This window comes from Trypanosoma cruzi, genomic scaffold (assembly GCF_000209065.1).
Source record: "Trypanosoma cruzi strain CL Brener 1047053516961 genomic scaffold, whole genome shotgun sequence".
In the NCBI taxonomy this organism is placed as follows: Eukaryota; Euglenozoa; class Kinetoplastea; order Trypanosomatida; family Trypanosomatidae; genus Trypanosoma; species Trypanosoma cruzi.
Genome location: NW_001849431.1, coordinates 1 through 25,931, shown reverse-complemented (window position 1 = coordinate 25,931; position 25,931 = coordinate 1). Strand labels below are relative to the sequence as shown.

At 50.8% G+C, this 25,931-nt stretch overlaps 6 protein-coding genes and 1 pseudogene across 6 annotated transcripts, besides 32 other annotated features; all 7 read right to left on the bottom strand.

Moving 5' to 3' along the window:
- Nucleotides 1–268: a sequence feature (heterozygous, Esmeraldo-like haplotype).
- Nucleotides 125–215: a sequence feature (T-rich).
- Nucleotides 269–387: a sequence feature (areas merged during assembly that could not be assigned to a particular haplotype. This can correspond to areas where the two haplotypes were merged or to regions with more than two copies in the genome that were merged during assembly.).
- Nucleotides 288–762: a mobile genetic element.
- Nucleotides 388–855: a sequence feature (heterozygous, Esmeraldo-like haplotype).
- Nucleotides 583–604: a sequence feature (AT_rich).
- Nucleotides 856–5,370: a sequence feature (areas not merged during assembly with more than two copies in the genome that could not be assigned to a particular haplotype).
- On the bottom strand, nt 2,112–3,224 carry Tc00.1047053508613.100 (annotated as a pseudogene).
- On the bottom strand, nt 3,916–4,581 carry Tc00.1047053508613.74 (mucin-associated surface protein (MASP), putative; the record flags this gene model as incomplete). Its single annotated transcript, XM_806606.1, has 1 exon — nt 3,916–4,581. The coding sequence occupies one exon, from the start codon at nt 4,579–4,581 to the stop codon at nt 3,916–3,918; it is 666 nt and encodes a 221-aa protein (XP_811699.1).
- Nucleotides 4,788–4,877: a sequence feature (T-rich).
- Nucleotides 5,371–6,115: a sequence feature (heterozygous, non-Esmeraldo-like haplotype).
- Nucleotides 6,116–6,321: a sequence feature (areas not merged during assembly with more than two copies in the genome that could not be assigned to a particular haplotype).
- Nucleotides 6,322–10,536: a sequence feature (heterozygous, Esmeraldo-like haplotype).
- Nucleotides 6,495–6,524: a microsatellite.
- Nucleotides 6,967–8,754, bottom strand: Tc00.1047053508613.60 (hypothetical protein, conserved; the record flags this gene model as incomplete). The annotated part of the gene is made up of 1 exon (XM_806605.1): nt 6,967–8,754. The coding sequence occupies one exon, from the start codon at nt 8,752–8,754 to the stop codon at nt 6,967–6,969; it is 1,788 nt and encodes a 595-aa protein (XP_811698.1).
- Nucleotides 8,851–8,891: a microsatellite.
- Nucleotides 8,943–8,965: a sequence feature (AT_rich).
- Nucleotides 8,999–9,034: a microsatellite.
- Nucleotides 9,517–9,539: a microsatellite.
- Tc00.1047053508613.50 (hypothetical protein, conserved) lies at nt 9,680–11,077 on the bottom strand (the record flags this gene model as incomplete). The annotated part of the gene is made up of 1 exon (XM_806604.1): nt 9,680–11,077. One exon carries the CDS (start codon nt 11,075–11,077, stop codon nt 9,680–9,682), a length of 1,398 nt encoding a protein of 465 aa, XP_811697.1.
- Nucleotides 10,537–10,775: a sequence feature (areas merged during assembly that could not be assigned to a particular haplotype. This can correspond to areas where the two haplotypes were merged or to regions with more than two copies in the genome that were merged during assembly.).
- Nucleotides 10,776–12,334: a sequence feature (heterozygous, Esmeraldo-like haplotype).
- Nucleotides 11,602–11,658: a sequence feature (T-rich).
- On the bottom strand, nt 11,666–12,328 carry Tc00.1047053508613.30 (peroxisomal membrane protein 4, putative; the record flags this gene model as incomplete). Its single annotated transcript, XM_806603.1, has 1 exon — nt 11,666–12,328. The coding sequence occupies one exon, from the start codon at nt 12,326–12,328 to the stop codon at nt 11,666–11,668; it is 663 nt and encodes a 220-aa protein (XP_811696.1).
- Nucleotides 12,335–12,534: a sequence feature (areas merged during assembly that could not be assigned to a particular haplotype. This can correspond to areas where the two haplotypes were merged or to regions with more than two copies in the genome that were merged during assembly.).
- Nucleotides 12,377–12,396: a microsatellite.
- Nucleotides 12,450–12,497: a sequence feature (T-rich).
- Nucleotides 12,535–12,716: a sequence feature (areas merged during assembly that could not be assigned to a particular haplotype. This can correspond to areas where the two haplotypes were merged or to regions with more than two copies in the genome that were merged during assembly.).
- Nucleotides 12,674–12,713: a microsatellite.
- Nucleotides 12,717–20,736: a sequence feature (heterozygous, Esmeraldo-like haplotype).
- Nucleotides 12,778–14,991, bottom strand: Tc00.1047053508613.20 (hypothetical protein, conserved; the record flags this gene model as incomplete). Its single annotated transcript, XM_806602.1, has 1 exon — nt 12,778–14,991. The coding sequence occupies one exon, from the start codon at nt 14,989–14,991 to the stop codon at nt 12,778–12,780; it is 2,214 nt and encodes a 737-aa protein (XP_811695.1).
- Nucleotides 15,133–15,161: a microsatellite.
- Nucleotides 15,390–15,436: a microsatellite.
- Tc00.1047053508613.10 (hypothetical protein, conserved) lies at nt 15,683–25,931 on the bottom strand (the record flags this gene model as incomplete). Its single annotated transcript, XM_806601.1, has 1 exon — nt 15,683–25,931. A coding segment is annotated over one exon (10,249 nt), but the record flags the coding sequence as incomplete, so codon positions are not given.
- Nucleotides 17,041–17,130: a microsatellite.
- Nucleotides 20,737–22,626: a sequence feature (haploid, non-Esmeraldo-like haplotype).
- Nucleotides 22,627–23,137: a sequence feature (areas merged during assembly that could not be assigned to a particular haplotype. This can correspond to areas where the two haplotypes were merged or to regions with more than two copies in the genome that were merged during assembly.).
- Nucleotides 23,138–25,931: a sequence feature (heterozygous, Esmeraldo-like haplotype).
- Nucleotides 24,003–24,046: a sequence feature (GA-rich).

Genomic DNA, 25,931 nt, shown 5'->3' with positions numbered 1-25,931 from the left:
ATCACCGTATCCGCGACACAAACCTTTTCAAGCGGAGCTCTCTTCTCCATTTGTATCTTCGTTACACACACTCACCAGCGTCAAAAACTAAACGAATCGAATAATAACAGCCTCCAACTCCCACAAAACACAAACAAAAAATAATAACAAATAAATCAACCATAAAAAAATTAAAACAAAAGGCGAAGGGTGGATACAAATATACAAACAAAAACTATTTAACATACAGAAATGTGTAAAGGAAAAACAAAAGAATTCATAAATAATCAAAAAAGAAGTTACAGGAGAATAATCCTCTGGGCCGCTGGCCGGATCCTGAGTTTATCAATAATACAAACCAAACCAGATAGGAATAAGAAAGGATGAATGGAATAAGAGTGGATTCACCATACCCTCAACGTTTAACACCAGGTAAGTGTATATATGTATACATATATCATCCGTTAGCCACAATTGTGGGCCGCTCACTCTATTCGGATGGGGTATGTAAATACAGACTTACGAAGTGGCAGACTTCGGAGTCCTCCAGCCACAATACACCGCCGCGTGGTGGGAAATCAAAAGGGAGTTGGCTTTAAAGGCAAAATTAATAATAAATAATTTTGTGCTACCGCCGTCGGCACCCTGATTGCGTCCATCGCGGTCATCCAATCGACCACAAGACAGAGAAAAAATACCGCACAGAAATGTCTTCGTTTTATCAGAATATATATTAATTTAGGCAGCCAGCCCTCGTCGCAAGCATCCTGGTCACAAGCACCTATTCTTCGGCTCGTCCACACACTTCATTTACCGTCCATCCCACAACACACACAATAGGAGAAGCAAAGGATCATTACACAAAGCCAAGGCAAATAAATAAATAATAATGGGAAATCACAGCCCACACGGGGCCCTCGCACACGCACACAAACGCCCTCACGGCATTCCTCAGAAGAAGTCAAACATACTGGTACTCGTAAACCATCAAAAATAAAAAAGGTGCGTGATGCCTCGACATCGGCAGCCAACACAGGAGAGGCAGAGTCTATAGAGCATGTTACTGGCATAAAGTGTACAGACAAACAGAAAGTATATATAGAGAGAAAGGCATATCAATTGGCATGGGTTTTTCTCTCTTGCATCCACTGCTGAGTGCGGGCCACGCAGGAAGCAACCACAGTCGCCTCGCCGTGCAACGGAACCCATGCCGCCGCTCAACAGAGTGGTGCCACGGCGGCAGCAGCGGCAAGCAGAAGAAGCAGCGTCATTGCCGTGGATCGGAGGCGGGGCGTCCGTCAGGTCTGCCTCCCAATCCCCGCGCCCCACCGCCGCATCATCATCGCTCCGCGGAGGGTCCACGGCGCCCTGCGCGGCATCGGCGGCATCAGGGCCCTTGGGTCCCGTGGTTGTGGCACCGCCACCGGCCCTGTCGCTAGCGGCCTCATCTCCTGCTGGTTGTCCCATAACAGACGTCACACCATCGGCGGCGACATCGTCGTTGCACGGAAGATCGCCCTTCCTCAAAGCCTCCTGCGGCGCACCCGCGGTGTCGCTGGGCGAGATCACCCCGTCGCCTGTCGGAGCATCTGGGGCGACTGCCTCTCCTCGGGCGACGGATTCTTCTGGGGTGCGGCCAAGTCGACATCCTTCGGTGGGGTGCCGCGGCCGGGATCAATGCTCTCCGCAACGGGGACGGATGCCCCCTCGCAATCCTTGTCCAGTAATTGCCGGTGGGACCGTCCTGCTCCACACCCTCCCTCCTCGCCGTCCCACGAAACCACCGGAAGGAGACTGCCGGCCGCGGCGGATATCGTGCACACCTGCGCGTGGCCACGGCAAGCAACGCTTCCCTCACCGTGCGGTCGAGTGGCCCACGCAATCGTCGCCCTGTCCGTGCATGGGACCCAACGAACGCCGCCCTTTTCGACCACTCTAAGACGCACCTGCATGACAAGGCACCCCAATGCCGCATGCATGGCAGCACTCAGATACGTCTCCTCCGGGTCCCTCGCATGCGTCGTGTTCGTGGGAAGCGTGTCCGGACACCACGAAGAGGGCCTATCCCCGGGCATCGCAAACAAACATTCTCCCCGCCAAATAACAGCGTCAGCATCCCTCACATCCAGTGCGGGATCAATGATGAGGCAGCTGTCCATCGGGCGTTCTGCGGGCATTTTATGGACACTCCCAAACACCAGCCAATGGAATACAGATCCGACGCGCAGCATTTGACGGGAACGCCCAATTCGCACAGCATGTGGGGATATTCACTCATGTTCAGTGCAGAGCAATTCCTCTGCTGCTGCAGCGCACAGCACGAATTCCCGCACCAACGCATCGGCTCCGTCATCCCCCTGCTCACCCTCATGCAGCCCTGGGCAGCCAATGCGGCCAGCGTCAGCTCCGCGCAGTCGCCGGCACCCCCAATCGCCGCCATCCACTCATCCCTCGCGTGGCGCCACGACCGGTGCGACTCCAGCGTCCTCCCGTCCCCATCGTCATCCTGCTGCTCCACGCCATCAACGTCGTCGCAGTCGTGGTGCTCCCTCGCTGCCATCGCGGCAGTCGTCGAGTGCACCACCACCGACAGCGCCCCGCCACGCACACAGGCAGCATTCCTCACCATGCCGCGGCCTGCCATGTGCGGGCAGGCAAACCCGACAGCATGGGCCATCGGGTGCGCGGCGATGCGGGTGGCGAGGCGTCCGTGAAACAAGACGGCCGGGCAATGTTCATGGCGCCAGCGACGGGACGGCCATCCTCCAGCGTGGCGCACGGCAGTGCCCACACACCACCCGGCGCAGCAGCCACGCACTGCACCATGTCAGAATTGGCAGCACCAGCGGAACGATGCTCAGCAGGCACAGTGAACCGACTGCAAACACTGCCAGTGGCGAGTGACGGCACAACCAACGGACGCTCCAGTGGCTAGACGAGCAGACGATCCGCATGCAGTTTGACAGCAGCAGGGACAACCTCCTCGGCAACAGCGTTCCCGTGCGCAGACGACAGAGCACCATTCTTGCAGACAAACGCGCCGTCCAATGCATTCGCTGTGCAACACCAGGAGAAGCCGCAGTGCCTCCTGCTGCCACACGGGTGCGTTGTTGGCGCCTTGATGCGGACGGGCACCCATCGGCCCCTCCAAACGACGCTGCACACCTGCAACGCATCCTGCGCTCCGAGAGGCACGTCTCCCACCACATCCGGGGACGCCCACACGCCGCCGGCACGCACCGCATCGTCAAGGAAACAGGGATACGTCAGGATGAGAGCAGGACACCCGCCGGCAATTCACATCGCAGGCATCATCACAAGCAGCAGCAGCAGCAGCACTGCAGGCCGCGGGGCAACGTGGATCAACCGACGCATGGCGTATGTGGAAGAAAAAACGTAATGGCCTGACGAGGATGCAAGAGGCTGACACCTCTACAAAAAGAAAGAAACGGTATGAGAACACAAAGAGGAGATTTAAACGCCCGCAGTCAATGCAAGCCACTGATAAAAGGGTGGAATGGGTGCACTCAACCACAACACGAGCAGAGACTCAAAGAAGAAAAGAAAACAAAACAAAAAACAAAACAAGAAGCCGAAGCGTGGGACGACCAGCACACACACTCTCTCATTGCTCCCGTAAAGCAAAACACACACACAGGAAGAGAGAGAGGTCGCCCACTCAAAGCAATGAAAAGTAAAAAAAAAAAACTGTTACGGTGCTCCGCCCATGCAGCCAGGCAGGACGGCAGCGGTGCGTGTGGTACAAAAGAGAGAACCAACGGGCCTGCATGGGTGTGCATTCACAAATACGTGAACGAATTATGTGTGTGCTTATTAGGCTGAGGTGAGGGCGAGATTCCATGCAAGGGGACACACACACAGTGAGAGAAGGACGAGTTTGTGTGCGGGCGGTGCACGGCTCTCTCTCCCTCACTCTCACGCGGCCACCACCGCAGCAGCTGCTGCACACGCAAGAAGAAAAAGAAAAAGAGGGGAGGTGGTGTGAGAGGCCGCGGTGCTGCTGTCACTGTCGTCAGGCGTCCTCGTGGCACTTGTTTGAGCGGCGGTGACTGTTGCTGGTGTTGGTGTTTCTGTTCCTCCCTCTCCCGGCTTTTGTGATGCCTGTGTACCTTCGCCTGCAGTTCCTTCCGGTTGACCCAAATGACTTTCCTCCGAACTGTTGCCCTGACCATCAGCAGAATGAGCAGCGGTGACTGTTGGTGTTGGTGTTTCTGTTCCTCCCTCTCCCGGCTTTTGTAGTTGTGTACCTGTGGCTCCTCCCGATCGATCAGAAACATTTTTCTCCGAGGTTTGTTCCTGCCCCCCAGAGGAACCACCGGCACTCGATTGATCACTGTCATTGTCTCTCTGAGCGCCATCACCCGCCTGTGAGGCAGCTTGTTCTCGTTTACTTGCATTTCTTTTTTCTTCGCAAAAAGAGTAGTTGCTGTTGAGCCTGCAGTACGTACCGTTTGCTCCATAATGTTTTTCATGCAACGTTTCATTATCCGAAAGATCCCACGCGTAGCCACCGCCGGCACCGCACCACAGCACGCAGAGGGCACACACCAGCAGCACACGGCCAGTCATCATCATCGCCATCACTCCTGTCACTTGCGTGTAGCTTTAAGCACAAACTAACTCCCCGTCAACGCAGAGCGGAAGCAAAAGTATAGACACGGCCGCTACACCACGCACAGCCACCGCACAGCCACAAATGGCAGCAGCCCAGCAGCGGCAGCGCACACGCACCGTGAGGCAGTTGAAAGCAGTGGAAGGGCAAAAACACACAACGCCCCGCAGCAAGTAAACAGAAAAACACACAAAAACACAATTAGAAACAAAACACAGGTAAAAGAACAGCAATGAAGTAAAAAAATAAAAACACGCAAAACAAAGGGCTGCACAGTATGGCTCCAGCGCGCACGCACCCATCCTCAAATGTGGCTCCACGCAAACAGTTGTGTGCGTGCCATGCATATGAGTCTGTCTGGGATGCGCTCAACGTGACGGATGCGGGGAGCGGCAAGGAGCACACAGCAGGGCAGCGAATGCAAATAAAAACAGTAAAACACAATCATCATTTTTTTCGTATTTATTACTTAGTAAAACAATAGACGCGCACAAGTCCCCGCGGCTGAGTGCTGGCACGCACAGCCCACACAGAATTCTCAGCCCGGAGTGGTGTACGCAAGCGCAGCCAGAGCGAGCAGCAGCGGGGCATGCAGACGGGTGTCATGGAAGCAGGCATCATTTCCGACGCTGCTCTCCAGCGCCTTCGTTGTGGGCACAGAGGAAATTGGAGCCAGCATGCCTGCCGCCGTAGGATTTCCCTCGCTGGTGGCCGTGTCGGTGGTGTTGGTATTGTCTCCGTGCGCCACCGCGGCAGCAGACGGCGGGGTGCCGTTGGGAGTCCCCTCCGCTGCGGAGTTTTCACCCGGACCGCTGGCAGCAAACTGCCCGCCTGGGGATGGGGATGTTGGCTCAGCGTCACCCCCTGCTGGTGTGCTCCGCGTGGCATCTGATGCGGCTGCCGTTCCTGGCTCTGGCGAACCGTCGCCTGTAACGCCTTGGTTTCCTGCCGCCGGCAACTGTGACTGCAGCTGCTGCGCTGATTGTGGTTCTGTTGTCACACCGGAGGTCGCTGGTTCACCGGGTTCCGCTGACTTCGGCAAATTTATCGGCCCTGTTGGTGCTGGTGGAGTTGCTGGTGGTGACGGAGGTGCTCCTCCCGGCTGGTTTAATTCTTCTGCTTTACCTTCATCTTCTTTCGATCGACCCGAGCCACTTCCCTCCGAACCGTGGGCCAGCCTCCCAGCAGAACCCTCGCCACTCGCTTCACCACTTCCTTCCCCTCCCAGACCAGCAATTGATTGAGCACTCTCCTCCTCTCCCGACTCGGCATTTCCCCCTGTGACAGAACCTCCGCTGCATTTTGTTGAGACGTCACCTCAGTTGTTTTACTGCAAAAAGAAAAAATTGTGGGAAAGGCTTTACAGTACGTGCCGTTTGCCCCATAATAATATGCATGTACCTCATCGTTGAAAAACAACGCGTAGCCACCGCCGGCACCGCACCACAGCACGCAGAGGGCACACACCAGCAGCACGCGGCCAGTCATCGTTATCATCATCACGGCTGCACACACACACACACTGGCGCAAAGCCTAATGAGCAAAAGCAAACATGTGTATATTTAAATGCATGGCTATAGACGTCTGCGCAACTAAATGTTTTTGCACACGGTCATACATGTAAAATGAGCGAGCCAAATAAATTCATACAATGAAGCAAAGAGAGAGATGGAAAGGAAACGCATGTATGTGTGCATGTGTTGTTGTTGTTCTTTTTACAGTGGTTGCCGCCGTAAAAAAGCGCATAAACAAAAATAATTAGGAGCCGCCGTGTTAAATTGGAGGATCCATAAAAATAAAATAAGAAGTAAAAAGAAAAGGACAAGTGTCGCCGCAAAACATGATGCTCAAAAGAAAGAGACACGCTACATCTAGCAGAGCAAAAAAAAAAAAAAAGAGAAAAAAAAAAAAGAGTACGACGTGCGGTCCCGGGCAATCAACATTTTTCATGAAGCGGATTTATCGTGTGTATTGGAGCCAATCACGCAGGGAAAAAAAAATTGTCGCTACGTGTGAAATGCATAAAGCCATTCAAAATCTCAGAAGCACCTTTTCTCTCCTACTTTCAGCCTCCAAATCCCCTTTGATTTGCTCCCCCCCCCTCCATCTCCTTTCATCCGTTGTTTTGGGCCCACCTGCTTCCACACTTATGAAGACGTAAGTGGCAGCGTCGGCAATGTTCCCTGTTATCCTTGTTGCCCTTATTTTACATGCGTTTTCCCTCCAACTCCTCCCTATTGTTCGACTTTCACCTTTACGCATACACAAAAAAAAAAACACACACTTCCTCTTTCTCTCCTTTTCCCTCCTGGTTGTTGTTCTTTTTTTTTTTTTCTTTTTTTGGCCATTGGTGTCACCTCTGGCTCTCTACCACCATGCGGAAGAGTGCCAGCACTGCGTGCTGCGGTAACTCACTTACGAGCTCCCATGCCTGTGGGTCATTTTGAATGAGTGCGTTAAAATTGCTTGCCACGTAGCTAATCCCCCGCTCATGAAGCTCTGGCACCTGGTGCTTCACGGCATATATAAGCAGGCGAAGAGCATTTTGGTGATTAAAGGCTTCGTCCGCCTCCCGCTTCAGGTGCCCATCCATACCAAAGACACTGTGCATCTTAAAGACGATTGCCACATCTTCAGCAGAGAAATCGCGATAAGACTCAAGATGATGGCGATAAATCCCAATGAGCAGCTTCTGCCATGATCGTTGTGAGAAGTCAAACTCCGCGGCGGTGAAGGGCGGTACTGCCACGGAGGATCGTGGATTTATGGCTTGAGAGAAAAGAACGCAGCGTGAGGCTAAAATGTAGCGGTGTGCCTTCACTATCAAGTGCTTCGGACCCACCACAAGTTCCATGTCGCTGTACTCCCCCGACTCCGCCAGCCATGCCAACTGTCTGCCAAGCGTGTTCTTTGACGTCGGGATAGTCACCTGAGGGACCGGCTCCTTGTCACGTAGAATGAGCGAAAGACGACGGAATAGGTGGCCCGGAATTTCCTCAAACTTCGGATCCTGAATAAGAAAATCGTAGTTCTCTAAAAGAACACGAAGGTACAAGGCGTTTAAAACTTCATCCCCCGCATTATACCGCGTCAGTGTAATGTGAAGAATATTTTCATTCGTTAAAAGCGGTCGCACAAAATTCAAGCAGACTCCCGATAATTCATAGAATTCACATGCGGAAGACAATAAATACAAATCCAGAAGCGCTTCAGGCGGTAAGACCCCTTGTTGTGGACATTCCTCCGTGTAAACATACCGCAAGAATGCAGAGAAAACATCTGCCGTCACTGCAATCGTCACAACGCAACCCGGTTGCAGTGGCAGTACATTCTCTGGTAGAAGAGGACGCATACGAGCGGCAATAACACACCGATGCGCCTTCATTCGAACACCCTGAATGTCAAACGTCATATCCGTCAGCGCCTCAAGATGCTCAAATGGGTATAAAAGTGGTGCCCGAACCACTGCCTGCCCACCACCTACAATGAAACCGTTCTCTGGCGCCACGATCAAATGGCCCCTGGCAGACGTGGATCTTGTCGGGCCAACACCTCTGTATTCCATGGGTGAACGCATGCGCGAAAGGGCACGATTTGGGTCCTGATGAAAATTGAGTTGTGCCGGAGGTGAGCTTGAGCGTCCAGGAAGCACGTTTGTCTCAAAGCCTCCGTTACCATAACTCTGACCATTGGCGTCGACAATTTTTAGCAGAACATCAATGTCAAAGTAAAGTGCACCAGACCCCTCATCCTCATAAACAAATCCATTCTCCTGTTGAATGAGACGCCACATCGGAATAAACTCATTCATGCCCCACGCACTTCCGGACTTCTTAAACGTGCAGCGAAAGATGTGGCCCTTCGACGACGGGGGATCCTCGTAGCATTGTAAAAGCAATTTGAATTGTGCCACTACTGCTGCGTTCGTGCAGCTTTGAAGGTGAATGGAAAGAAATTCCTCACCACTCGCGGCGGTAGCGCGTCGTTGCAAGTGTAAACGCCACGTGTACCCCCCAACGGTAAACTGCGGACTGTAGTGGGACGCATCCAAAGACATATTCCGTAGTAGTTTCACTGGGCAGTGGTAGCGAAACCGTGCACCGTTCTCGGAAACTACCTCCACGGTCTCTATCGACTCCATAGCCACAAAAAAAGCAGAGATACCTGCGGCAGTGGTAAGAAAAAAAAAAAAACTAAATACCTCTAAAAAATTCGATATCTAACACACTTCTTCTCCTTATTATTATTGTTATTATTATTATTGTTGTTGTTGTTGTTTTGTTGCCCCTCCTCCTGTTCGTCTGTTGTTGGTGTTGTTTTGACCGATCCAATAAATTAATAAATAAATATATCTATGCGCCGCTGCCCTTCGTGCCTTGACCCTATTTTTTTTTTTTTTTTTTAATTATTTTTCTTTTTTTCACCCACACGGCACCCCTTTTTCCCCTCACGTCCCTTCACGCCCCGTTTTTACGAGTCCGTGGGAGTCAAATATGTGCCCTAAACAGTCAAACAATAAGTGCTGAGCGCCTTCTCGCTACGCCCCCCTCACAGCGCGGAGAAGCTCGCATGAACAGTGGGAAACGGAGGGAAGCAAAGACTCATGCGGTGCAAAAACATACACACACGACAGGGAAAAAGAGAAAAAGGGTTGGGGGAAGGGAATGAGCCATGCGCAGTCGCCTGCCCGCTACTCCCCCCTCAGAAACACACACGCATCTCATACGCATACACTCCACTCCTGTCGCACCCTTTATTTCTCCTCCGCCTCCCCTCTCTCTCTCTCTCAGGCCAAGGAAATAAAAATAAAAATACAGTTTAGAATATAAAACGGTGCCAATAAATAAAAGATATAAATATATCGGTTCCCCCTTCCCTTCTCCTCTTTTTTTTTTTTTTAGTTTTTGTTTGTTTGTTTGTTTGTTTTCATGAATGCATGCGTATACGCGTACTGGATGTGTAGGGGAATTCTTTAAAGAAAGGGGAAAGAGGAATTGCAATGTGCATAAATAACCTTCTCTTCGTCACTGTTTCTCAAAAAATTCCTTCCTCCTTCCTTGCGGTTTTTAGGCATCGGCCGCTGTGACAGTTTTCCCAGCGGGCAACAAACGTAACTGCCCCTCTACCATCGATCGCAACTTCTTCACACGTTCCAGCAGTTGTGTGTAAACAGCGCCCGTCGCCTGGGCATCTAAATAATCGGAAACTTCACGTAAACGATCCGTGTATTCGCGTTGCCCATCGTACTTCGCATCCCCCACAAATGTCTGGGTGAGAAGCGAAAGCCGCATAACCAGCGCATCACGCAATGCCTCCTCGTGCGGCGCAACGGAATCCTCACGCTCTGTGAATTCGGATATGTGCTGTGAAATTGTGTGGGGCAAAGCCAAATCCCTCAAAACTTCAATGCTCCGCCTATGAATGGTCTGCATCAGCGGTTCGGATTGCATCTCCATGTGATCTGCGATATCGCGTGCCTCAACAAGAATACGCCTCAGGCGTTGCTCAAACGTATCTACCCACCATTTGCAGGCTGCCTCGACGCCGGAATTGGCGTGCTCCCTCCTAATGGCCTGGCGTATCGTGTGGTAGACGGCAATGGCGAGTTCCATCCACGTGCGATTCACCGTCACCAGTGCCTCACGAACAGCCCTGTTCGATGCAATTTGCTCACTCCGCTCCAGAAGGACAAGAAAGTTCGTATCCATCACCGCCACATTTGACATAAATGAGGCACAAAATTCTCGAAGATCCTTCAGACCCTTCAAATCATGCAAAGCCTCCTGCTGCTCTACACACCATGCCAAAAGCCTTTCCTGGCCTTTAAAAAATTCCGCAGTGTTTTCCCGTAAGAGAGACTGCGTATGACGCTCACGGTTCAACAAGGAGGTGACTTGTAGCTGCATTTTAGTAACCCGCTCCAGCTGAGTATACAGAAGCTGGGTGGGAAGCGTATAGGTTTCAATGTCTTTTTTATCTTCCAAAAAGGTGATGACACGATGTACGGCAGATGTAAAAGGAGCCAATGAGTCTACCGCATCCGTAAATGTAGTGACATGTACCGCCGTGGAGGGGCACGACAAGACATGGGCAAGTTGTTCCCGTCGCAACGCAAGTCCACCATACACCGCGGCCCATTGTCTTGCATATTCATCTTGTGATGAAGTCCTGCTTGCACCATCGCCATCCCCCTCTTCTTTAAACTGCCGCAGTTTTCGCTTCAATTCGTCACGGCGACGTAGCGCCAATTGCCGCCGTTCATTTGCCGCCGCACGACGTTCCTCCTCGGACTGCACCAACAGTCGCTCAAGAAGCCTTCGCTGCTTAGGCAATGCGCGTATCTCAGCCTCGGCAAGTTGCATGTACGCCTTCATTAAGTCACTGCGTGTGGCGTTGGCGGCAGCAACCGCGCGGCAGAGCCCTCCCGTCTCTTTCTTCGCAACCTGCTCAAAGCTGTACCGCATATTCACTTCCGTCGTTTCCTGCTTGTGTAGTGAACCTCCCGCCACCCCTTTTTTTAGAGGTATCACGACGGGGAAAAGGTGTGAGAGGAACAAACAAACAAACAAAAAGAAGAGGCGGGACGATGGGGAATTATTTGAACACTTCTGTTGCCGACGTGCGGAAGCAAAAAAAAACAATAAATAAATAAATCAGAAAGTGGAGGAAAATGGGGGAAGGAAAAAAAAGCCGGACCGTGAAATCAACGAGAGAAATTGGATAAAAGTTTACGAATTGGCAGCGGAGAGAAAGACCCACAACAACAAAAACAAAAACAACAAAAAGAAGGGGTCCTGCAGCAGCGGCAGCCCCCGCGGCAAATTCACAAGACTCCCAAATGGCGCAAACTGGAAAAAAATTATTTTTTGTTTGTTTTTGTTTGTCCGTGTGGGTGTAAATGCGCCCTCGCGTTATATTGTCCCCCCGCCTCCACCCCATTCATCCATCCATCCATCAGCACCCGCCACCGTCACCACAACGCACAGAGAAAAAAAAGAACAAACAGCAAAAAGAGAAAAAAAAAAAATGTGGAAAAGAAAAAAAACCGGTTTCTAAAAGGAGGTGTCGCTGTTCACGCAGAGGAGATCGTACCAGCTGGAGTACTTCTCATTGTCCTGGTAAATGTACCGCATGGAAGAGCGCATCGACGGTTGCATGGCATCCCCGTAGTAAAGGAAGAGTGGCATGACAATCATCCACAACACACCCGAGTAGATGCGAAAGGCGCCTGGTGAAAATTTCCATCCAAACTTCCCCGCAAGGATAAATAAGAGGGCACTCAAAATGCGAGACAGCATGTACATGCTCATCTGCACCGTCACTGGATTCTGCTCACCCCAGAAGATAACACCAACAAAAAACCCGGCCAATGCGCTGTGCCAATTTTGTGGGCCACCATGCAGCTTACGGAGAAACGCTCGCAAAAGAGAAAACGTTAGGCTTGTACAGCCAAGCGCAATGCTGTGCCGCTTTGTCACCTGATAGATTTTACGTGCCATCACACGATATGGGGCATTGGTCCACACAAGGTTCAGTACAAGGGCATGTGGGGCACGAATACGAGCGCCGTATACAAAACCATTGCGGAACCCTTTAATGGCGTCCAGCAGCTCCTTATATTTCCCTGAGCGGATCATGTCATCAATAAGACGCGCTGCCTCACTGGTTAGAGCCACGCGCCTCAAACCCGGCGCATCTGAGGTGGAAACAGGCATCCCCCCGCTCTTTCACCCTCTCTCAGATACACGCACACACGCACTAACAAAAAAAAAAAAAAAAAAAACGTTTCACACGCACCGTGAGTTCAGCTACCCGCCATCGCCGCAACACGCATCGGAAAAGAAATGTATACAACAAGGAAAGAAAGAAAAGAAAAAAAAAAAAGTAGTGTCACGGCAATAACAAAGAGACGGTCTCACAAGTCAGATAAAAGTCGGTGGTCCTCTCATTTCTCAGGCCGGAAAAAGAATTCCGCACTGGTCAAATTAAACTCGTCTGATAACGCCATCACGTGCCTTGCAACACCCACAAAAACACAAACACAAACACACGTACAGAATAAACAAAAAAAAAAAAAAAGATTTAAAAAAAAAAAAAAAAGAGCGCCCGACACGCGAGGTATACCCGATTCACGCCGCAGCACACCCGTGCCGCAAATTCCTTCTCAAAGTGGTGGTGGATCTTTTCTCGGGGCCGCCATTTCAGGTGCCGCGTTGCTCGCCTTCCACATCGCATCGGCGCAACATCGTGGGCATCGCGGAATCATCTTCGATGGACGCACGTCTCCAAGCAAACTGGTCTTGTATCCACAGTGTTCACACTCAATGAATCGTCGTATTGTCGCTCTTGTTTCCAAGACGTGTTGCAGCATCTTACATCGTTCATTGCGACGTAGATACCAACGTTCACATTGACGGCAATAAATTCCCTTCACTTTTTGCTCCGTCACCGCCACGAGTGCCTCAAGTGCCTTTTCCTGCATGAGTCGTCGCTCCATGCGCTGCTCAAACTTCCGCCGCTCATCCGTGGCACGAAGGCCGTCGTTCACACTCTCAATGGATCCTGCCACGGTGCCGAGCAATGATTTGGAGACGGAGGCCGTGTTTTTTTGGTGTGATGTCTCCTCTTGGGCAATTGAAGCTCTTGTCTTTGCGAGAACGCCATCGCCGCGGAGGTGCTGCTCAACAACAGAAACAATCGAACTCGTTGTGCCATTGGCTCGCTTCGTGATGACGTGATGTTGATAATCCTGGCGGTGGCGACGCACCTCCTCAAACCCATTGAATCGCATGGCCGCAAAGGAAGAAGAAGACCCGCCCGTCAGTGGCGCATACTGCTCACGAACCGCCTCTACATCTTCGGCCACCGTCGTCCTTGGGCTCTTCGGTGTGGAGGTGCCTTCATTTCGTGGATGTTTAGCGCCTAATTCGCTCGGCTTCAGCGCAAGTTGAAGCAGCCTTTGGCGTTCCTTCGCATCCTCCTGATCCACAGCCGCGGCAAGGACAGCACGTCCACGTGCCGTCACGCCAAGTGCCTGTGGAGAACGAAAGACACGTCCCACATCACGACAGATCCCAGTCACAGACAATGCACCGCCCGGCACGACGCCCGCGTACGCTCCAGCAGCCGAGACGACATCAGAACCGGCGGGTGTTGTCGTTGGTAGCCCACACGAGCCCTTCACCGTTAGAAACCCTGGTTGTTGACGCACCATTGATTGCAAAGCCTTCTTGGATGCGATAACACCTGTTGGATTCGTTAGCGCAGGATCTACACGTGTGACACCAGCCCTAAAAGTTGTGGAGGAAAGATTAGACCTCAGTGGCTTCTGTGGAGTTGTGGTGGAGGGTGATGACGCCTTGCCACGAGCCACACGCCGAAGATTAGCAACATGGTTGGAACAAAACTTTGAAAGCGCACCATTCACTATTCTATTGCAGCGTTCACCTGATCGCTGTTGGGTTCCTTCGCAAGTACGGAGATCCACTGCGTAGCCAAGAACTCGTATCTGGTCACCCTTCACCACCTTTAATAACTCCAAATTGGTACTACAGACATTGGAAGAGTTCGCACCGGGGCGATTACTGTTAGTCAACGTGGTATTCTCAGCCTGTGTGTTGCCAGAAAGAGTGCCTTTGCGGCCTTCCATCCGCTGTACACTTGAGAGTGCCAGTACGAGACCAATTGCCAGTTTTGTGTAGTGAGCATCAAATGCCGATCCAACAATTAGGATGGACAACTCATCTTGTGGAGTTGGGAAGGGCCCCCGCATGTTCCACAGTGAAATAATGCCGTATGCGCCTTTACCGTTCTTTTGCTTTGGATCTGTCCTACGAATGACGACACCAATGACCGTAAGCAATGGGGGTGTACCCGCGGTGGCAAGAGAACGGCGCATCTCTATAAAAGTAGAATAAGGGTACTCCACAAGCACAAGTGGAAGCTGTTCGCAGCTCTTCGTAGAATGCCGAATGTTAATACCGCTATTCGGCTCCCTCACAGCAGCTGCATGAACCCTTTCTGCAGGTGGTTGCCGTGTGACTGAGCCCATCTCACAGCCATCTTGGGTGGATGCGCAGACGACATGCATGATAGACAGTGAGGGAGATGAGGCAGACTTGCTCAACGCTTCCGTGACGGAAACACTGCGGCCGCCGCCAAAAAATGAATCCGATTGACGGAGAGCCGCAGGTGCCGCGAGTAAATCCCCTGCCGGCTCGGGCGTATTAAACACCGCAAAAAGATCCTCGTCGTCATCGACATTGTCGTTCGCTTCATTTCGTGTCATCTCCAACCTCCTCCTCCTCCTCCCTTTGCGATTCCTCCCACGATACCTTGCAACGCCCAGAAAAACAACCAATAAAAAAAAAACGGTCATATTTGCAGGAGTCAACACCCGAGAAGAAAAGAAACAACACGAGGGGCCGCATGCATAAAATCCACCCAAGCAACAAAAAAGAAAAAAAGGGGGGGAAAGGCAAATAACAAAAAAAATGATAACATCTCCCTCATTTCAGCAAATAATAATAATAATAATAATAATAATAAAGCGTAGTAGAAATAGATAATCCATTCACCTCTTACCTTTCTTGCGTGAATACCTAAGAGATGAGTGGGATAAAAAAAATGCTCTCTTCCCGCTTTTTATGTACATCGTTGGCTTTATTCAAATGAACTACGGCCTCTCAATACGCTGGTAGCCAGCCCTATATACATTCATACATAACATACATACATTACAGCCGTTTTATCATATATACCAAGAGAAGATGAAGGTATATATATATATATATATATATATATATATATACCTATATATACATCGTGTGCCAAAACAAGAATAGGCAACCTAAGACGTTGTAAACAGAACAGCACACAACACACAAAGGCACGCCCGCAAAACAAAAACAAAAAGATGTGCCTTTCAAAATGTAAAAATCTAAAGAAACAATTTAAAAAAAGTGGTATGTATTTGGTGGGAAATGTCAACCACCTTCATTCCTTCTCCTCCTCTCGGCTATCCTCCCTCCCTCATCAATCATACCGCATGGCCACGTGTACAGAATCCGTCAACGCTTCCTCTTTAGGGATGGGAGTCGATCTCGTGTTCCTCGCTTTGAATTCATTTCCATAATACGCGGTGCTGACCCCGTGCGAGACATAGATCTGTAATTCCCACGGCTTTCATTAGTTGACACAGCTGCAGTGCCCGTTACCGCTGTCGACGATGTTGCTGTCGCCGCCCCGGGTGTACTCCTACCACTAATCCTCTTACGCTTAGAGCGTGATGGCGGCTGCGGGACCAACGTTGGACGAGCAGAAGGGATTTCCGGAAGTAGGGTACGCCGCAGGGATGAAATGGACTCCACAATGCTGCCCAGAGGTGGTTCACCTGGTTCATGTCGTGTGACAGCCGAATCCTGCTCACTTTTCGTCACCGCACGAATCATAGGGTTGTTGTAGCTCATGCCATCGGCATTTTCTACCACAATTTGAATCGTGTACTCCGTTGACGGCTCCAAATCTTCAAGCGTATAACTGGTGGCCCGAGAAACGGTCGTCACAAAGATAGGCGTATGGTCCCGGATGCCAAGATAGATGCGGTATGTCAATGTCCGTGCTTGGCGAGAGGTGCCGCTGATCTCGGACCGCGATTGAGCCCACTCCACCGTCATAAAGTTGTATGCAATGGCCGTGATGGCAAGTTGCGTCACCGGCTCCGGTGGCGTACCGCTTGAAAGTTTCACCGGTTCACTGAATTCACTGAACTCGTGGCCCTCACCCACCCGTGCGGCCTTGACGCGGCAACGCATCTTATTAGGCGGTACGGTAAAACGCACACGGCAGAAGGTGTCTTCCACAGTATCAGCAACACGCCACTCCGTTCCACCCTTTGTCTTCCCGCGTGTATCGGAGGGGGCAAAAGCCTGCTCCACCACGTAACGGTAGAGGTACCGGTTGTCAGGGGGTTCCCACTGCAGCATACAGAATTGGGCATTGATGCGGTGCATTGCCACAGAATGCGGTGGAAAAGGTGCCGTCTCCACATTTAACTCCTTCCATGTACCCCACATCCCATTCTCGTCCAACGCACGGACTTGGATTTTGTAAAGAGTGGAGCTTTCCAGTTCCTCCAGCTCACAGATGGTGTTGGTTGGATCTTCCTTGTTTACTTCAAAATCACGCGTCAATACTACATTATCCTTCTTCGCTGGTGAACAAAAAAACGCACTACGTGATAAACTTCCCCTGTCATACCCCTCAGGCACAGGAAGCTCTTCTTCTATCACCACGCTGGCCACACGTCCTTTAGGTAAAGCAGGCTTTTCATCCGTCGTCGTCGCCGCAAGGGATTCTGCATCTACGGCAACAGAAGCAGCGGGGATTGTAGGGGAGGCATACATGGCCTCTTCGGCGTCCACCTCTCCAGCATCTTCAGCAACAATAGAATTGGGCTCAACCGCAGCAGCAGCAGCATCAGCAGCAGCAACACTAGCCGCACCAACCGCAGCTGCAGAAATGGAAAGAGTACGTTGCGTGGCTGCCGTAGAGAAAAGAGTAGCATGAGTAGACAAAAAATTCGGTTCACTTTCACGCTCCTTTTCCTGTGCAATTTGCTGTTCGTATGTCTTAAGAAGCACCAGCTGGTAATATACAATACTCCCAGAAGGCGCCGTACGCTCAGGCTCTTCATTCCCTGTAGCAACAATATCCGCCTCCGTTGACGGTGTCTCGACGGCTCGGCAAAGCGAAATCACCAGACGATTTGAGCCAATGGTGGTAGGAGTAATAGAGATAGGTTGCAGTGTCTTAAAGCTGATGGTGGGAGTCCATAATCCCCAGCGGTTTTCCTCATAACCCGGTTGAAGCGCCATCAGATAGTTTGTATTTGGAGTAAGTCCTTCCAACAAATAGGTGGGAAGCTTAAAATCATCCTCCGTCACACCACAATCAATGGGTTGAATCAATCGCTCAATCGTCTCTGTTTCGGCCTTCAGCAGTAGTTGATATATAATGGGTTCCGCCCTTGTGCCGGCGCCGCGTCCATCCTCGTGAAAGTCAACCTCGGAACGCTCCCATTTCACCCGTACACAGTTTTCACCCACCGTTATCACGCAGAGTTCCAATATGCGCTGGGTTTGGAAGCATCCCTCCTTGCTCCAAAGTCCCCAACGTGACTCGGTGTTACATGCACGCAGAACAGCCACATATGGCGTATCGGCAGAGAGAGAGCCAAGGCAATAACGGGTCACATCCTTCGGAAACTGTTTGTCAACCACAGCAAGAGATGGGGTGTGTTGGGTGAAGAAGACACACAACTGGTACGCGATCACCTCGGGGTTTCCAAGCTGAACGATGCCTCCCCCTTCTCCCACAATTTCACTGTATTCCTCAGATGTCTGCTCTTCACGGTCCCATTCAACCATGACATACTGTTCCGCAACAGTGCCAACTGTTAAATGCATCGGCTTCAGCGTGGCAAAGAGAACACGCTCACTCCATAAACTCCACCCGTCAAAGCGTGTGTCAAACGAACGCACACTGACAGAGTAGACGGTATTTGCCTCCAGTTGCTTGATGCGATAATTGTTACGTGCCGCCTTAAACTTCTTGTTTACATGAAACCTGTGCTCAATTCCCACCACCTCAAGGTGATATCTTTCAATGTTGTCACCATTTCCACAAAACACTTCTGTCCCATCAGAAAGAGATGAACTACGGCGCGGTCTTTGCCATGAAAATGCTGCGTAGTCTTCACCAATGTTAGCAATATCAATGACAAGCTTGGGTAACGTTCGAACAAACAAATTACGGCTCCAACGACCCCAAACATTGTCAACGCAGCAACGTACATCAATACGGTACAAAGTGTCGGGTCTCAAGTTCTGCGCCTTGTAATTCGTTTCGTTGGCATCAAGCGATTGATCAATATGAGTGGAATCGGCACTGGTGACAACGGTGACGCCGTCCCACTGCATCTCATCGATACGTAGGTGGTAACCTTGTACAGGCATTTGGACAAATGGGTTAAGGACTGGCAATGCCGGGGCCCGTGGATCCCGCTCCCACCGCACAACAAAGAAGTCTTCCGCACTATCTGTCAAGAAGCACATCATATCACGCAAAGTCACGTCGTAGAGACATTCGCCCCATGTACCAGGTAAACCGTGATTACGACGTATCGCATCCAATATTTGCTCATCATCCGTACTTGGAGACTCACAAGGGGCGTCGTTTATAAATGCCTCAAGCGGTTTATACCACCGTCGAACACACACACGGTAGCGATGGTGGGAAAATAACTCCTTCACGGTACAAGACCACACTTTCGCCGGCACAAAAACGGTACGTCTCAACCTGGGCGCCAAATCCTCCACATCCTCCTCACCAAAAGAAACATCCGTAAAGTCGTGGACCGCAAGCTCATAAAAGATGGCGTCCTCCTTGCGTCCATGACTTACCGTACTCGTGTCGTATGTGATGGGTAAGCGTTGCCATGCGGCGGTCAAATAATCCTCACCAAGGCCCGATAACTCCACCTTGAGTACGTTGAGCGTACCACTCGTGACATAGGCACTGCTGATACCCCACTGGCCACTCCCGTAGCGGGCGCAAATAGCCAGTGAGTAACGTGTATCCGGTCGCAATGATGGAACGGTAAAACTGGTAGCATCACCAGGCACTTCAATGGTGTAGTCCTCAGCCTCGTCCGCGCGTCGCACACTCACAACATAAACGTCAATAATTGTATTTGCACTGTTGTACACCACACCCTTTCGCTCTGGACGGTCCATCAGTGGGTACTTTTTCCGGTTGACGCCACGCATCGAGTGGCGTTTTTGTCCAGACATCTCCACATTTGCCTCAGTAGGTGGCTGCACACAAACACTGCCCGTAGCACCATCAACACCTTCACTGGTGCGTCTCTCTGGAATGACGTCATTGTCGGTTGTGTCGGCGTTCATGGCGATTGTCTCCGCCTCGCCCAGTTCCTCAGTGAAAACATCATACCCACTTTTGTTGGGTTGTTTAGGAGAATTTAATGAATCCCCAATCTGCAACTCATCCGGTTCCTCACGTTTCCAGAGAAATCGAATGTAGTCTTCCCCAACAGCCGCAATCTCTGCGCAGATAAGCTTCATTGTATACACACAACGCTCCTCTGACCACAAGCCCCACTCCCCTAGCAGGTTTGTTGCCCGCACAGAGACAACGTACGGTGTGTTCGGTGTAAGGGACGCCAGAGAAAACTTGTGCACGTCACCGGGAAAGTTCTTCTCCAGTAACAAAGACCGAGAGAACTCACAGCCCTGGTATACACGCAAAAGATAGTTACCCGATTCCCGACTTCCAACACTTATTGTAGGATCGTATTTTCCACCAGTCTCTGGGCATGAGGGCCGTTGCTCCTCACGCCCCCAAACCAATATGATAGACTGCTCTGATATTTCAAATGGCTGCACCTTAACTCGGTCAAGTGTCACAAAACGCAGCGTCTCAGACCACAGACTTTTCATATCCACATCATTGATGGAGTACACTCGGGCACTGTATATAGTATTCAGAGATAGACCCTTTAAGTGATATGAAGTATTGTTATGACCTTGTAATTGTTCATGCAAGTAAAAGTCACCAGCACCCTTCACTTCTAATACATATGCAATGGTCATGTAATGTCCTGTAAACACACGACTCATATTAAGCTTTGGATGCTGTCTTGGTGGTAAACGTTGCCATACAAGATCCACATACTGCTCGTCAATGTTTTGAGTTGAAATTTTAATCTTTGACATGGTGATAAAGTACTGATCACTGCTCCACGCACCCAGACGATCCTCTGGTGTTTCACACATCACCTGTACATTATAGAATCGGTCTGGTCGTAAATTCTCCAGTCGAAAGGAGACAACGTCTTTTCCAAATCGACGAATCAAGCATTGAAGGCCATCCTTCTCACCTTCAAATTCTGCTGGATGTTCTTGTAATGGCAATACACCGTGTGTCATATGGCTGGAGGTAAAAATATTCTCCACCTCATCGGAGATTATCAATTCCGTGGTGTTCTCTCTCATTTCTTCAAGGGGCACCGCGTGTGCCTCATCGTCATCGTCATTCTCGGGCAATTCCTGAACTCTCAAATAGTAAGAAAGCTTTTCCAAGTCATATTGTAACACATCAATGTCATCGTCGTAGTCCACACGCCGCTCCTTGCGGCGCCATGTAATCTCCGCCCAGTCTTCGCCAAGCTCCTTTACAGTTGTTTCCATTCCAGGCAACGTTACACATTTCTTTGGTGCGCACCACAGCCCCCAATCCCCTTCCGCATCCCACTCACGAACGGCAAAAGTATATTTCGTATCGGTGCGTAACCTGTCAATGCGAAACATATTACAAGAGCGCATGGTACGGTATTCCTCTACTATTTTACCGTCATTTTCCTCATCCTCGTACGTTATACGCACCTGACAAACACGGCCCTCGCTTGATACAGCATCACTTGTCAGTACGTTGTTTTCTTCACCTGGTGGAATACGTTTGTTTGGCGCACGATACCACTCAATTTCAACAAACACCTCCGAGATGTATGTAATGGAGAGTTGAATAAGATTTTGAGTCATGAATTTAAGTGGCGTCGTCCAGGGTCCCCACGCAACGCCGTAGTCGGCACACAGCAAGGCAATATACATCGTATTCGACACCAGTCCGGTGACGGTAAATGTAAAGTTCATGGGAGTTGTGGTCGATGTGACAACAGTATCCGTCGTATCCATAGTGGTTTTGTCATTATTGGCTTGGTTGTTGCTGTCATTGTCATGGTGAATATTGTTTTTATTGTCAATGTAATAATCCATAAATTTCCCACTTTCGTGAATGATACGCAACTGAAAACCCTTCACAGGGGTTTTTTCATGCACTATCACATCTCCAAGACCACGTGAAAGCTGTGAACGCACATTTGCCACCTGACGTTTCAGTTCGCACCATCCCTTGAGCCTCTCCAAAATCGCATTGTACTCCAACTCCGGCAGCTCCCTCTTCTTGTCCTCGAGATCTTTGGCTGACATGTGGCCAAATTCCTCGTTCAGAGACTGCAGCTGCGCCTCATCGTCTTCCATTTGCTGCATGAACGCGGCTGGTAGACGGTGCCAGTACAAGTTGATGTAATGCTCGCCAAAGCGGTTCTGGTGGAGTTCGATGGACTTCAGTGTTGTGATGCTCTCGCGCTGGCTCCATGGGCACCACTCACCCGCCGCATTGCGGGCACGCAGCTGCACCGAAAACGAAGCGTACGGCTCCAAATCCTTCACAACGACACTCGTGACATGTGAGCCCAACTGAACGTCGATAAGCGACGCATCCTCCTTCGAGGGGAATTCGTCTTCTGCCACTGCAGGTGCCGCACCATTCCCTGCAGCGGCGTCCCCCAACGTGTGGGTGGCGGCTTCCTCCTGGTTTGGTTGCCGACGCATTCTGCCGGCTGATTTCTTCGCGCTCTCTTGTCTCCGTCTCCTAGACGAGTGTGTCCCACGTTGTTGCAGCAACATGCGCTGAACTCCTGGAATGGACGGCATGCATCCCCCAACCTTCCCCATAAACTTGAAATGATAACCCGTCACCTCGGCATCCCCCAACACAACGTTCTCAATCCGCAGATGATGCAACGCATCCATGCGACGCGCGGCATTATGTTCCCGCCGCACCGCCAAATGATCACTCAAATATTTTCGCTCCACAGACTCCTCCATCCCTTGCGCACGTCGCTTCAACTCAAAGAGATCCTGTCGCTCACGCTCATCGCACCGCCGTTCCTCCTCGGCCCGGCGGCCCTCTAAAAGGGCATCGTACACCATGATATCCTGCGGGGCACGAAACCATCGAATCAACGTCATGGTTTCTGTGTAGTGTGACAGATCCACACACATTGGTGTGAGCGTCAGCAATGACTCGCGCCGCGACAGCATTGACCAATGTTGTTTCGCACTCTGTGAGCGAATGCACACGGAATAAATCTGGTTGTGTTTAAGTCCCCCGATGCGTGCCGACATCTGTTCTTTCGGCAGCGTCAGGCACTGTTCCATGTCACATGTGATCCCATCCACGTACAATTCGTACCGATCAACGGAGTAGTCCCCAATTAATACGGTGGCAAAAAAATCATTGCTGCTTTCCACGGACAAACTGCTGCCTTTACTGCTGTTGTCGTTACTGTTGTTGATGCTTTCATCCCCTGTTGCCTCCTTTTCATCGGTGACTTCCTCCACGACAAAATCCGCGTCCGTTTTCTTCTCTCTCCTGGACCCTGTCTCTCCGTTGAGGTTCCTGTAATCCGCACGTGACAGCGCCCACTCCGGCAGTGGACGGCTCCAGCTCACCACAAACGTGTCCTCATACACAGCCCGCACCTTTACCTCCAAGCGACTCTGCGACACAAACTTTGTGACGGCACTCCATGGACCCCAATACCTCTCCATCTGCGCGCGGATGCTCAGGGCGTAGATGGTGTTGCTTACAATATTGACCAAATGATACGAGGTCTCATTTGCCTCCAGTGGCACGACCGCATCCATCGCCAAGGGGCCTTGATACTCCTTTTTTGCCATCTCGTCCAGTCGTACCGCACGCAATTCGTACGCGGTGACCTTCGCCACACCCGTCACAAGACTTATATCGGACGCGATGTCGGCTGGACGCTGGACACGATGCCATCCGACAAGACAGTAATCCTCCCCTATCTCAATCGGAACCACCTTCATTGGATTTACGGTTTCCACCACCTGCATAGCAGAAAAGCATCCCCATGCGTTGGGCACAAATTCGCCTTGAGCGTTAATCATCTGCTCTCGGACCACGACCCGATAGCGTACACCAGGGGAAAGATTCCAGAGCCTTAAGGATGGCTGAGAGGTCTCATACACACGTGCACCATCCACAAGGGGCTCATCCTGTTCATCAAACGGTACCTCTGTCGCAAGCGGTTCAATGTGCACCTGATAATTGTGAATGTCATTTGCAGGTGGGAAACAAATAAAACCTTCCGGCAGCGTCAGTGTCGCAGGAGGTCTGTTCCATGTGACGTGAATAAATGTCTCCGTGACACTGTCGGCAGTGAGGGCGAGAAGAGGACATGTCACCAACTTGCGTGGTTCGCTCCAGTGGCCCCATGCACCTCCCTTGTCCTGGCCCCGCACAGAGACGGAGTAAGTGGCATACGGCAACAACGAGTCAATGACACATTGTAGCTCGTCCGCAGCAATACACAGTTCCGCAAAGTCCTCTGCCCCAGGCTGTCCACCAAATATCCGCTGTCCTTGGACACGCAGATGCCAATTTAGTACACCGTCATCACCATGTAGAAGTGTTTTTTCGTAGTAGTAGTACTCCTCCCCCTCCTCTTCCTCTTCCTCTTCCCCTTCCCCTTCTTCTTCTTCTTCATAGTCAAATTCATATTCTTCGCCATCCTCATCACCGTCATTCCTTTCCGCGATGTTGTGTGCTTCATTTTGGTAAGGGCCCTCTTGATCATTCGTCCTGTTGTTGGCAGAAGCCCTCGCATCCGTGTCCGGCAACTCCATACCGCTGGCGTTCTCCTGTTTAGAGGATCCATCGGCGCTATTGTTGCCACCGTTATAAATGCCCTCCGTCTCATTCATACCGACGTCTCCGCCGGAGCGATTTTCATCCGAGGATAGAGTGGAGTTGCGACGTCGACGACGGCCATGCCGGGCTCGGCGGCGACGTAATAATTCACGGCAGCGACCCCACTCCACCTCCACGAAGACTTCACCCACACTAATAATACGCAAATCCACCGCCTCAAGTGTCATGAAGTGCTTCGCATCACTCCAAAGACCCCACTCGTCGTAGGTATCTTTGGCCGACACCTCGACAGAGTAAACGCTCGACAGCTTGAGTGGCGAGAGAGTACAGGAGGTCTCACGGAACCCGATGAACTGTGATACCACCTCCATTCCATTTATATCTAACACCCGCACTTTATAGCCACTCACGGCACCATCTGCCTCCCGTACAACCGCATCGGTATCAGCCACCGTTTCACCCACCCATTTTCCACGTTTCCATGAAACCGTCACGTAATCTTCGCCAATGGCAGTCACTTCCAGTTCCAGTTTGGGCAATGTACGAAAAATGGCCTCATCGTTCCAGAACCCCCAAACACCCTCATACCCCTTGGCACAGAGCCATACACGGTACTCAGATGAAGGCTGCAGAGACTTGAGACGGAAGCTGCTGATGTATGGACTTAAGTCATACACGTAAGTCTCCTTGCTGCCCGCACGTTCCACCTTCAGTCGGAACTGCTGTACTACATCCTCTGATTCCACAACGGTGTTTACATCCCGTTCCCCAATAGAACTTGGCAAATGGCGGCGCCACTCCACAATCGCAAAATGTTCACCCACATTTCCAAATGTCACACGAAGTCGAGGCTTTGTACGAAACGACTGCGTAGACCAAAGTCCCCACTCTTGGCTCTCAAAGGACTGCGCCCGTACCTGAAAATTGTACAAAGTATCCGGTTGTAGACCACGAAAGAAAAGAGTGTTGGTATCCATCTCCTTCGTATAGTTAAAGTGTCCACCTCCAACAATGCTAATCTCGTATGCACAAGGAATAACATCCACATTAAGGGCCGTATCATAATTCACAAAATTAGATACATCGGATTTACGCTTCCATGCAACCCAAACGGCATCCTCAGAAATATGTTGTACTGCAATATCTATACCAGGGATTGTGCGGACTTTTTCCTCTTCACTCCAAACACCCCATTCATAGTTGTCATTGTATGTCTGTACGGAAACGGCGTAGGTAGATGCAGGGGAAAGCGCATCAATCCGGAGTGTTTTCAAGGAATTATTCAATTCATATGTTCTTTGTAATGAACCACCAATCTCACGCACCTTCACACGAGATGCACTAATTGTGCCAAGCCCGCATTTTACAGCGGAAGGATTTTTAATTTGTGGAGGAATCCGTTGTGCACTTCGTTTCCAGTCCACCTTCAAAAACTTCTCCCCAATATCCGTGAACTCCACCTGCGTTGCCGGGACCGTCGCAAATAATAATGAGGGTTGCGACCAAATTCCCCACTCCCCATTGACAAGCTTTGAACGTACCGACACACTATACACCGTGTTAGAACGGAGGTTTGGAATGGTGTGATCGGTGTCGTCCGAAGCGCAAAGGATTTCTGTTTGATAAATAAGTCGATGGTCCGCTGCGTCAGGTGGCAAGGATGAATTTTGATGACGTGGTCTCGTGGTTCCCGCAGAGATGTGTGGTGTCGGGTTAAGA